Below are 13,467 nucleotides of genomic sequence, written 5' to 3'. Positions count from 1 at the left end.
GCCAACCCTAATAAACCTAATCTCTAATACTTGATAGTACATTGATTATCATATTTTAAAGGGGCATGGACATGATTTGAGCTGAAAATTTTCATATTTCCATTTTTATTGTTTACAATGCTTAACTAAAGTATTTCTAATGGCCAACCTAAATTTGAATATCAGTTGTTGAGTTCAATTGAGATACAGCACTCACAATTCATTGTTATGTAAACAGGGCTTGTGCCATGTTTTTGTTTACATATAGATTGCTCAATAGAAAATAACATGTTTAAAACAAAATGGGATGTGCCAAACACTAGAAACTATTTAATTGTGTTTAAAATTGACACGAGCCTTGTTTATGTAACAAAGAATTGTGAGCTCTGTATTTCCCATGTAACATGACAACTGACATTCATATTTTTGCTGACCATTAGAAATGCCTCAGTTAAGCATTGTAAACGTTAAAATTAGAAAAATAAAATTTGAAAATTTTCAGCTGAAATCGTGTCCATGCCCCTTTAAGGATGCTGCTTCAGTACTGACTTCTTGTATGTTTAGGTAGTAGAACTTTGATAAAGTTCTTATCGGGGAAAGGATTGATACCAGATGCTCTCAGTAAACGGCAGTTTACAGCTCTCCAGCTGGCAGCATACAGAGTAAGTCAACATCTAGGAGATTGTTTAATGTTTGGCTCGAAATACAGTTTAATGTTTCAGGCCACAGCATAAAATACCACAGTTGGTTTATTCTCGTGTATAAATTGATGTACTATACAGCACACTTAGATTTCAGTACAGCTACAAAGAACCTTTATCATTTATTGTATATGAATCAACTGCAGATTGAGAACGTTTGGTATTCAAAAGATGACGATTCTGACTGTTTATAGATCCTAAAATTAGATTGCCATTTTAGGGGGATTCAGAATGTGTGCAGTGCTTGCTGGAGAGCCCTGACATTGATGTGAACCTGCCTGGCAACAGTGGTTTAACAGCTCTACATGTGGCAGCCATGTGTGGCTTTCAGGAGGTGAATGTGTGTTAGTTAAAAAAGGGAGATAACTCAGAGAATACTCATATAAAGTACACTTAAGGTGGGTCCTTAGTCCTGGATTTTTGGGGTTTAAGTAGCATTTTTTTGTTTGGAATCAATAAATTAACATTCAGAGTAATGAAAAAATGCAAATTAGTTAAGGATTTCCATATTAATTTTCATTACAGACACTACTGAAGTCATGTACCCCTATGTAGATTTTTATGAAATTCATTGGAAACAGTTATTTGTCGTTATTTTAAAATAAAAACAACAAGAAAATTGTTTAATTGCATTTATTTATCAAGAAATATTTCAATAACTAAAACACATGTCATTTTCAATATGTTCATCAAGTTTTAGAATAATTAGTGCAGAATTATTGAATTAGCGTTGTTCTCCAAAATGTTAAAAAACGAATAAATGTGGACACAGTTTCCTTATAGCATGGTTTACATATAATTTTTTCTATTTATATTAGTAGATGTACATCTATTATAGTTATTTATCGAAAAAAATCCATACCTTTCCTTAATAATTTCGAATTTATAGCTTCTAGAGTATGTATACCCCCATAAAAAAAACGAATTCTGGCACCATACAGCTGAGCTATGTTTTGGCATAAAAAAATCACTCATGGATTAAAATTTTATGTAATTTCACAAAGACACAGATAATGATTCCTTATCACCTTGGTAAAATGTTTGTGAAAAATAAAGGAAATCTATCGCATAATGGGCTTGATAAATAATTTATTGAAAACGGAGTTATTGTCCTTGGATTCAATATTTTGAAACATATCATTGACTATTCAAATATAACTAAGACTTTTGAAATATTTCATGGTTGACAATTTTTTTTAAAATAACTATTGAAAGACTCCAACAAAATTTATGTTCAAGTCATTAAATCATTGAATTTGCAAAATCTTATGACGTCACAGGAGTGTGGAACTACGTTAAAGGAGACCCATTACACCAATCCAAAATGTTTTTGGCAATAAGCTTACATCTGACATGTTGCTCATGTAATAATTAAGTGATACAACTAGTCTTGATAAAGGGTATCCATGGGTTTTAAGGGGACTGGTTCACGTTTTTTGAGAAAAATGTTTTTCATTTTATGTTAAACATTAGAAATATAAATCGTCTAATGTTGACAGTGAAAATTTTGACCTTCTGAAATGCAAGAATAAAAGCAATATTTTAACCTTAACTCTGTATTATATAAACAAAGACTGGAGTCTTTTTGTTTACAAAGACACCAGTGAAATGTTAATTTTTTGTAATTTAAAGCATCTTAATTTTGCACAGTCACAAATTTAACTTTTAAATGACACATTTTACCTGAAGAATACTTGAAATGTGCAAGATATGATAAACTTGTATCGATATCCATTTCTTTTAAAGATTTCTTAAACAATAACACTCCGCAATCTTTGTTTACAAAACAAATAATAAACTCTAAAGTAAGCTTCTGTGATAATGTATAACCTTCATTTTTTGTGAAACGTTTTAAACACATCAGACAGTAGATTTTGATCATAAAAAGTGAAAAACAAAATTTGAGGGAGATCGTGAATCAGTCCCTTTGAGAGAATAAATCTTTTGAGAATTCACTTTGCAAAACAGAAGATAGTAGGATTTGAACCCACTTTAACAAAGTAAGATTCCCTGTTATTACTAATTACTGATTGGTGAAAATACCTGACTACCACTATGTAAGTCAGCTATGCATTTAAAAAAAACAAACACTTTAAGAAGGGAATTAAGGGCAGATAACTCAAACTGTTAAAAGCCCCTGTGCCAAGCGAGGAGTTCTTAAGATACTAAGAACTACCAATGATTTGTTGTTTTTTTATTTTTTATCCAGATAGCAGAAGTTCTGATAGACAATGGAGCCAAAGTCAATATGCAAGATGCTGTTAATTTCACACCTCTGCACATAGCGTGCAACTTTGGAAATGATAAGGTAATTCACACAAATTTCTATGTTTATTATTTACTTGCAACAGAGCGGAGGGGATATGGTAGCAAATTGGTTTGTGTGAATGAGTGAGTTTATATATGACCTATATGGAGGCGATGCTCCAGAGTCTTTGCAGTGTTCTTGTATCACCGAGCCAAATTTAAATTGAGCTCTCCTGAATAAAGTTGGATAATTTTATTTGAGATTCTTTAATCAGTCAAAACTTGGTGTCCATTGATATAATTTTGAATATGATGACTGATGATTTTTAAAGTACAGTATAAGCAGAATTTTTAGTGAGGATTTAATGTTGAAATCACTGAATTTGTGTCTCACTAAAAATTCCACTTATACGGTATAAATTGATTCAGTGCATTTCCCTAGGTTGTGGATTTGCTGGTGTCGTACAGAGCTGATTTGAATGCTGCTGGGGGTGTAGGTGACCGTCCATTACACCTGGCCTGTTCTAGAGGCCACCTACATATCACTAAACTCCTGGTGGAAGCTCCTCAACAGCCAGCAAATGGTAAATATATGCCAGATTCCAATGCTAAAATCATCTGTTCCGTTGTTTGTCAGACAAACGCCTACTACAGTTTTCAGATAAGAATTTCAAAATATGCATGGTGGTGATACATATATATATGTTATGCATATCTTTAGAAATTTTATATTCTGCTCAATTTTCACAAATGACAGACTGTTGAACATTTGTTTGTGAAATTAAGCATTCAGTGTACATGGTTTGTCTAATTCTTCCTACAGTTTTCTTGTTAGAAATTATGTATTAGGCAGGATAATAATGTTAAGGTAGGGTAATTTGTCTAGAGTTTGATTTCTTTCCAATTGTCCACAAATAACGAGATGTCCATTTTGTCAGTTTTTAAGGTGTTAATGTTAACATTTATTTTTACCTCCTCTCTACTTGAAAAAGATACGTTTTTAAGAAAAATGAAACAACAATCATTCAGCATAAATGGAATGTGGTAGACATCAAATATGTCTTCCAGATGCAACCAAATTAAGCCTTTACTTCAACATCATTGTATACTGCATTGTTTTCAACACATCATTCAAGCCTAGTTTCATCTATGTTATATAAGTAGTGGTGAAGGAAGTCAGTGTCTGTTTAGATAATCTCTCTCTCCCCCTCATTTTGTCTATGTTATATAAGCAGTGGTGAAGGAAGTCAGTGTCTGTTTAAATAATCTCTCTCTCCCCCTCATTTTGTCTGTTATATAAGTAGTGGTGAAGGAAGTCAGTGTCTGTTTAGATAAACTCTCTCTCCCCCTCATTTTGCATGATTTCTACCAGTAGGTGAACCTGTACTTACATGTAAGTGCTTTAAAAGATATTTGTGCATATTTCACCTGTAAATTCCGACATAAGACATTGTACAGTTAAACTTTGGTATCTTGAACACCGATATGTCAAATACCACGGATGTCTCGAAGTAAGTCGACGTTCCCGTCCAGTTTGACTATATTCATGATTTTAAAAAACCACGGTATCTCGAACACAGAAATCTCGAATATCTGGCTTATCTCGAAGTAGATTTACTGTCCCAAGTGCTAAAAACACATATGTTATCTCGAAGTCCAAGGAGTCCCTCGCTTCATTGACTTTACACCTGAAGTACATGCACAATCATCCCATTATGTTAATTTTACGGTCTGTTAGACGTTTCTGTTAGTTTTAGCACGGGTATCATGGAACCATTGCCGATAATCACGCCTTATTAGCCCTAAGCTGTTGATATGGTAGCTATATCTAATTATGCAGATAGGGTGTTTGGAAGTGATCATAAAATGCACACTTATACGTAAGGGTGTTTGGAAGTGATCATGAAATGCACACTTATACGTAAGACGACACAATAATTCAACAAGCAGTTTTGGGACGAGTACTGAAATAGGAAGTTGATTTTGTCGTAATACATGTTTTCAAATGCTATTACAAGTCAAAGTAAACTCTAAACACATCAAAGTGATATAGGAATCAAGAATTAAAAAATAAAAGACCTTATCTTTTAGTATAAATATCAGCACTAAAATTCAAAATCTTCAGTATCTGATAAATAATTTACATGTAAACGATGGGCCCCGATATCCAACCCGGGGGATAGTTGGATTATCTGGCAGTGGTATAAAAAGAAATCTTAAAGTTCATACAATCGAAACAAAGTTTCAGGCTGTAATAGAAATCGAAAAGGACACAGAATACAAGGCAGCAATATTTCCTGTTTCCATCTTTGTCATTATTACAGTGATCGGTTTATCAATTACAGAGCGTAACACAAATCCGGGTATCAGAAATACTGAACTGAACGTGATAATTGATTATCGCTATGATAAACGACCGAAATTTGTAAAATGTAAGTGTTGCAGTATCAAATAAAGTAATAGATATAGTTACAATATACATGTGCAAATGCAAACATGTTTTTAAAAATCCCTATCTTCAAACTAAAACTTTCACAGCTTTTAAAATATGTGTTTATTTACCTGTCAAATAAAACATGCAACATATTTGCTTTGACACAGTATTGGTGTCAAATTCATTAACTTCGATTTCTAGAACCCTTGGATATCTCGAGGTTTTTCTTTGGTCCTAACAATTTCGAGATATCAAAGTTTACCTGTATACATAGTTTACATATGCTCTGAGAGTTGTCTAAAATAATATTCTGTGTTCCTCAGTTATTGCTCTCATTTTGCCAAAACAACTGCAAAGTCATTTGATGCATTGTGAATATTGCCATAATTCAGACATTAGTTTTAAATTTCATAAATAGTAGAAGTATTTGTATAAAATTGTTGTTAACTACTGTAAATTCCTAAATATTAATGCGAGAAAATTATTATTGCATAATTTTGTGTGAAGCATCACTCGCAAAATAAAATTACTCCTTTTATTTTCATATTATCAATATACATGTAGACTCTTGATCAACAGAGCACTTGCGAAATTATGTTCTCGCAATTTGACGTCTACACATCATTTTGCGATATTAAGTACTCGCGTAAAACAAGGAATCTACAGTAAGTGGGATAATATACAAAACAAACAACGTTATTAGTAAGGACGCATAAATTAGCAATAACCATTGTTACAAATATTCCCACCATTTTAATACTTTCAAATGTCAGAACTTGCTATCATTCTTATCTGTCTGGAAAGTATGGTTCACATGCACCGACCATGATCAAATTAAGGTATTATCATATCTTAATGATGCATTTAAACATAATTTTGGTCAACACATGTTGGTTCATGATTTCTATTGGAAGATTACCTGAAATTATATGAAAAGTTGATATTAGATGTTACCAACCCTTTGACACCATATTCTAAAATAGGAGTAACTAGGGGGTAGAGATTTCCTTTTCTCAGTATTTTATACCGAATTTCAGAGAAATTAAAGAATCATTAAAAGTTCAAGACAGGATATGACTCAGTGTTGTTGCACCTAGTTCTTTGATGTTTAATTTCTTAACATTGTCTGAACCCATGGGTTTTCTCACCATTACACTACATTCAACTGGGTTGAATGTAGTGAAACAGAGAGAAAACCTGTGGGCTCCGACAATGCTTTCTCAATAAATATTCATACATGAATTTCTCTTTTCAGTGAATGTTAAAGACGATGAAGAACACTACCCGATCCATTTCTGTTGTAAATCCGGCCATCTCAATGTTCTCAGTTATCTGTTGGAAAAACAAGCCTTACCTCATGTATGCAACATCTATGGAGACACCCCATTACATCTGTATGTACAATTATCAGATTTCATTTGTATGTTGTGCAATAACATATCCACATGTATGTCATTCTGAAATGGAATGAAGTGTCTGTTATTTAAAGTGTGCAGTGTAAATACAAGATACACACTGTCAGAGTGTGAGTGGAGATGAGATACTGTCAGAGTGTGAGTGGAGATGAGATACTGTCAGAGTGTGAGTGGAGACGAGATACTGTCAGAGTGTGAGTGGAGACGAGATACTGTCAGAATGTGAGTGGAGACAAGGCACTGTCAGAGTGTGAGTGGAGTTGAGATACTGTCAGAATGTAGATTAAATACAAGTATATCCATCAGTACAATCTTTAGTGAATCATCATCAATGACATTTTGTAATGGCAATTGTTTTATACATTATTTCAGAGCTTGTTACAGTAGTAAAGTGGAAATTGTGAAGCATTTAATTTCTGTCACTGGTTGTGATAGTTTGGCAAAGGAGAATATCTTCAGTGAGACACCTCTTCACAGGTTTGTTGTATCTTTAGTGAGATACCTTTTCGGGGGGAGGGGGGGGGGGTTGGTACTGAATATTTCTGTTTTCAACCCTGCATTGTAGACATGTTTTTTGAAAACACAGGTATGTTTTTTGATTTTCACTTTTCTTTGCATGTTGAATCATCTGTAGTACTTTTTTTCGCAGTGCTTGTACAAGTGGCAGAAGCCTGGAGTTGATCAAATATCTCCTGGAGCTGCCAGTCATCAACATTAACTACCAAGGAAAGGATGGGCACACAGGTATGATTTATTCCCATCCTATTCATCAGTGCAACAATTATTTCATCATAGTTTTGTTTGTCTACATCCTCACAGAAAACTAAATTTTATTAGAGACTATTTATATTCCTGAACAGCTAATATAATTAAGGAATGACTTTAATTCTGGGGCAAGTTATATGAGTATAACCTGGTTTGGGTCAGTTTACGCTTTATAATCCGCAAAGCGGATTATAAAAAAGCGTAAACTGACCCAAACCAGGTTATACTCGTATAACTTGCCCCAGAATTAAAGTCATTCCTTATAATTTAATGCAAGAGACAAAGATGTTAACCTTCGTTTATCAAAATGTACATAAACTCGGAAAAATACAAGTCAACTGAGCCGCGCAGTGATTCACTTAGCAACGACGAAGCTAGCTGTTCACAAAGGTCACCATCTTTAATCTTAGTTCTACGGAGGCTAGCCATTTATCAAAATATTGTATCGAAAGTGAAGTTTGTCATGATAGAAAATATGTGTAGACTATACATGCAATGCATATTTCGCTGACCTTTAGAGATAGAGATCGACTTTGAAGTCGCTCATATCCAACAGATTGAAAAAATACGGGAAATTGCATTGTTTAGGCCTACTCAAAATAAATCTTCAAATTTCAAAAAAGCATATAATTTGCGGCTTTAACTGTGTTAAAACTTCTACTACATGAAAACTTACCCCTGTGTGCAACGTTGTCGCTAATAGTAAATCCGACACAAGAAAATATGTAAGCAAGTGACACTGTCAATGTGTCTGACATCATGTGATCAAATGTGACGTATGAATTTTTGTTTGCTTTGTTGAAAGACGGATCAAGCAATGAAACAACTCCCCACCCACCCCCTTTTCCCAATGAGAAATAAATTTAAAATGAACAAGGTAATGCTTACTTGGCAAATCATTAATTCGAATATAATATCTTTGTTTTAATCTATTATTCGGCTATACATACAGAGAAAGATGTTTTACAACAGTGATATGCGTACAAGTAGATGCTAATATTGACAACGAGAAAACAATATGTGTATCAAACCGAAGTATCTTATTGTACACGTTGACTTTCTATTCCATAGAAGGCTGAAAACAATGCTGCGATGTAAATTTAGAGAGAAAGAGAGAGAGAGAGAGAGAGAAAAGTTCCGACTTCTGGTTATCAAGGGGGTGTGTCCCCATACCAAACCAGGTTATACAAAAATAACTTGTGTTCCTCAATTGGAATTTGACCAATCAGAGACAAGGATACAATAAGAATTAAGTTATTTCCCTTTAATGTGTCATGTTTAAAAGAGGCAACATATTCATTTTGTACCTTAAAAATGGCTGCCTTGTCAAAATTTATTTTAAAGTTGATACTAATTTGCTTGTGACAACTTTCAACAAAAAGAGAGAGAGAGATAAAGGCGATATTATTCCAATAAAGGTCTGACAATTTCTTAGTACTTGAAAGAACATCAATTTCAATTTTTGTGGCAATACCACAATTAGGTGACACCAATAAAATTTCTTGTTCTTTGGATAAATGACCCCAAAAAATTGCGGCGAGCGAGTTATTTACTTTTCATAATGTTATAATTTATTTTCAACATAATTTTCAGGCAGCATAGTAAAAGAACAAAGCGAGCGATTATATATATATATATATATATATATATATATGTATATTTTTTTTTTTACTTTCTTAAATTTTTGTATTGTAAAACAATGAAACATATATTCAAAATCACATGAACATGTAAAATAACCAATATTCTATTTTTTAAAAAGGGACATTAGCTGTGAAAGTGATGGTAATCTTTTTTACTCAGAATTTCTCAATGACATAGGAATATATATTAATGACTAATAAAAACATTTATTTTGTACAAAAACAAGAGAAACCCTAATGAGACTATGTTAGATAACTGCTTTTGGTGTAAAGAAATATATATGGAAGAATAATTGCCTTGCAAGACAATAATTATTTAATCACCAAAATTACATAATTCATGTACCTGCTTTTGGAATAAAAAGTGTTTGAAATAATCAAATTGTGCTGTTATTGCTGAAATATATAATATTGAGCAATTTTCATTGAATTAATTTTTTGGTGACAAAATGACAGCTATTGCCCCTTTGAATACACATATTGATAATTTATTAAAATATACATGCGGTGTTTCTGTAAGACATTTTGTTTATACCCCAAATTTGACAATATATTGCTTAGTTTATGTGTTCAAAGCATTGTGTATACAAGTGCATTATTTGATGAAGAAATGAATAACAAAATTCAGTGAATACATTTGTACATGTACACACATGTGTAATTGCTATTTCAAGACTAAATATACTGTCGTTTCCCCAGTTCCGGATCACATTTTCATTAATGATTGCTGGTGGTAGCACAGAGATAATTTAGGTTTCAATCTTCTTGTGAGAAGATCAAAAGTTTCTCAAATGCAAAATTATTTAAATTATATGAAAATTGTTGTAAATGTCACCGGTCTTTGCAATTTCCATACTCGAGTTCATAGGTCTGTTCTGAATCACACCGCCAGTTCCGAATCACAGAGATATTTGAAATGACTGCAGGTCGATTCAAACATTGACTGTTCCGATCCGACATTCAGTTGGTCTCATACTTTAAATCAGTATGTCTGTATGTTTATTCCAGTTAAGATATACCTAGTTTTTGTAGAAATAAAAATAAAGTTTAAATTAATCTTTACATTTTTGAACAATATTCAAAGCTTCGCATTTAGTCATGTTGTTCAGGTTTTTGCTGACACAGTTAAAATACCATTGATTCTAAGCGCAGTCATGATTTTGTTAAAAAATAAAATTAAAAATTGAGTGGAAAATGAACTGAAAAAATTCCAAAAGTGGGAAATTTAAATTAATATTATTTCTTATGTTTCTTTTTAAATACGAGCGTTCAGGTCCGATGAACAAGAAATTTTATTGGTGTCGCCTAAATGTTGAAAATGTTCTAAATTGTTCAACACTTACTGATTGCGTTTGACAACTTTCAAGCAAACAAAAAGGATGAAATGAAACAGATGTTACACGAATGAAGATTAATTTCCATTTCCATGGCAATAGCATTATTGAAATTACAAGAATTACAGTAGATATTGAATTTTGAATTATTCAGCGCTGCATAGTGCCTGTTTCCATGGTCACATTCGAGTGGTACAGTTCTTGTTGGAATGTGGGGCGGACATGAATCTGGTGGCGTGTTCCGAAATGAATGGAGGATCAGACAAAAAAGAGGAACAAACTCCCCTAATGTGGGCTTATGAACAAGGTGAAAAAACTACACCTCTTTCTGAACAGAGGGACTGACCGATAGTTAAAGCAGATTGATATTCCAAAAGGAAATTCAATGTGATCACAAATATACTTGCATATATTTTGTAGAAATGTATTTAGATTTTACCACTTCTTGAAGATTTTCAACAATTGCTTCAGTTTAATTACTAATTGCTTTAAAGATCTATTAGGACTATGAAGTTTTTGTAATGTTCTGTAGGCCATGACACCATTGTGACATTGTTGAAGCATCACAAACGACCCCAGGACGAGTCGGCCTGTGGGGACTATTCCCAGCCAGGGGGAGAAGGGTCTTATGTGTCTGTTCCCTCACCCCTAGGGAAACTTAAAAGCATGACAAGAGGTATTTCTTGTTTGTGTTTGATAAACATATACTTTTTTCTAGGTCAGCTCCCAGTTAAATTTGTTTATCATGACATGCTCAGACCACTGTTGTTATGGTAACAAAAGTTAGTTGAATTGTTTAATTTCACTGACAATTGAAAGAGTATGCATGTATATGTGTTTGGATTTAAAACTCAAAGGGTTGTGTTTATTGATAAAGAATATTAGTGATTTATAATCTCCTAGACGAATATAAAAGACAGAATTGCCCTGTATTTGAATTGCTGAACATTATATAGATGTAGAGGAGGTGTGTCATGCCGCTTTATCATGCTTTGTTGTTCATTTCCAGAGAAGATTGATGTATTACATTTACGTTCATCCCTACCTCGTTACTTCCAACTACAAATTACTGACTTAGACTTTCAAGAGCCTATAGGAAGTGGTTCATTTGGCAAAGTATATAAAGGCAAATACCTCGGGAAAACGGTGGCAATCAAAAGGTTAGTTATCATTGTTTCAAGTACAATCTCCAAACCAACATCAATCGATTTGTTGCAATTTTCACTATACTGCCTCGTTTTGTCAGAAATGTTTTTCTGATACATAGATGTCCCATTAAAACACTAAATTCCCACCCTGCCATCTGTTACCCTTTTTTATACCCCCTGCAAATGAAGTTTGGGGGGGTATACTGGAATCCCTTTTTCCGTCTGTCCGTCCGTTTGTCCGTAGACGCAATTTGTCCGAAGTTTATTTCTAATACCGCTGGACATATTTCATTCAAACTTTATGTACATGTACATCTTCTATATATTATGTAGTTGTGCATCTCCTGTTTTCATTGAAATATTTTAACAGTTATAGAAGTTACGCACATTTTCTTTTTATTTTGGGGGTTGCGCACTTTGTCCAGAGTTTAATTCTAATACCGTTGAACAGATTTGATTCAAACTTTATTCTCATCTTATATATATAATGTAGTGGTGCATCTTCTATTTTCATTGAAATATTTTAACAGTTATGGAAGTTACGAACATTTTCTGGTTTGGTTGTACTTGTAGTAATAGACACAATTTGTCCAGAGTTTATTTCTAATACCGTGTTACGCTCATAAGTCAATCAGGAATTGAAGAAGTGGAAAGAAGTTCAACAATGAAGTTCAACTACATTTCTTCTCATCCGTCCGTCCGTCTGTCCGTCCATTTGTCCGTAGACGCAATTTGTCCGAAGTTTATTTCTAATACCGCTGGACATATTTCATTCAAACTTTATGCACATCTTCTATATATACTAATGTCATTTATTTACTGACAAAATCAATGACAAAGTAAAGTAGGTATAACATAATGATCTTTAACAAAGTGAATATAAACTAAAGACTAGAAGAGTTGACCAGGGATTTGCAATCATACAGCCTAAAATGTGCCAAATAGTATTCATTGTTTATATTAAGCATATTTTTAATATTTCATGTACTGCTGTACTGTAGAATATACACTTCTGCATTCACATTGATTGCCCTGTAGATAATGTGAAAATATCCAATGTACTTGCATTAAATATTTCCCATCATCTTATATGCCCTGCGGGGGGGTATTAGTCCCATTAGGACAGTTCTAGTTTTAAAAATAAACTTCCTTATCAAGGTGTCAAATGTCTTAATATACATGTGCTGTCAAAGGCATGTGATCAGTGAAGATGTTACTTATGCATCACCTCAGATCACTTGTGAATTTCCATCCATAGCCCCAATTGTCCAGGTAATTTTAAAGACTTCTGCAGATAAAGAAATTTTAAAAATCCAGTTATGTATCATCACAAAAGTGTGTCCTTTGAATTTCAGACAAAACAATTTCAAGTGTACATATCCATTCGATCCTGCAAAATATGCTTGGAAACTGTATTGGCTTCTTTGAAAGTTAGAATATTGAGGGACACAAGACTTATTATTTTAATCCGGTTTTTAAAAATACAGGAAGTGTTTTACATGAATTGTACTGGTGATGTTTTTTATACAAGAACTATTGTTGCATTTTATAGTAAAGTAAAATACTTTACCTGTGATAAATATGGGTTTTAATTTTTTTTTTAAGGTATTCAATAAATGAACTCCAAATAGATGTTTGATATATATGATCAAACTTTTCATTGATATACTCTTCATTCAAGTCATTGCCATATTCGTTAATCATCACATTTTCCAAATTACAGAAGAGGGTGGTTTAAATTCCTTGTTCAAATGATGCAAATTTATGTAAACTGTTAAATTTGTCAATGGGTGAGTTGGAA

At 33.1% G+C, this 13,467-nt stretch overlaps 1 protein-coding gene across 3 annotated transcripts in view; it reads left to right on the top strand.

Annotated features, from left to right (window-relative positions):
- The window catches only part of LOC125681064 (serine/threonine-protein kinase TNNI3K-like), a 32,131-nt gene that overhangs the window by 8,835 nt on the left and 9,829 nt on the right, over positions 1-13,467 (top strand). For all 3 annotated transcript variants that reach the window (XM_056154022.1, XM_048920971.2, XM_056154021.1), the window contains 10 exons: positions 544-641; positions 901-1,014; positions 2,890-2,988; positions 3,370-3,511; positions 6,617-6,755; positions 7,149-7,253; positions 7,426-7,520; positions 10,673-10,825; positions 11,051-11,194; positions 11,528-11,678. In XM_056154022.1, the coding sequence (XP_056009997.1) occupies positions 544-641; positions 901-1,014; positions 2,890-2,988; positions 3,370-3,511; positions 6,617-6,755; positions 7,149-7,253; positions 7,426-7,520; positions 10,673-10,825; positions 11,051-11,194; positions 11,528-11,678 (1,240 nt within the window). The remainder of the gene's footprint in view (positions 1-543; positions 642-900; positions 1,015-2,889; positions 2,989-3,369; positions 3,512-6,616; positions 6,756-7,148; positions 7,254-7,425; positions 7,521-10,672; positions 10,826-11,050; positions 11,195-11,527; positions 11,679-13,467) is intronic.

The sequence above is a fragment of the Ostrea edulis genome, chromosome 2 (genome assembly GCF_947568905.1).
Source record: "Ostrea edulis chromosome 2, xbOstEdul1.1, whole genome shotgun sequence".
NCBI lineage: Eukaryota > Metazoa > Mollusca > Bivalvia > Ostreida > Ostreidae > Ostrea > Ostrea edulis.
The sequence above is the reverse complement of the archived record's forward strand: the minus strand, read 5'-3'. Positions and strand labels throughout refer to the sequence as shown.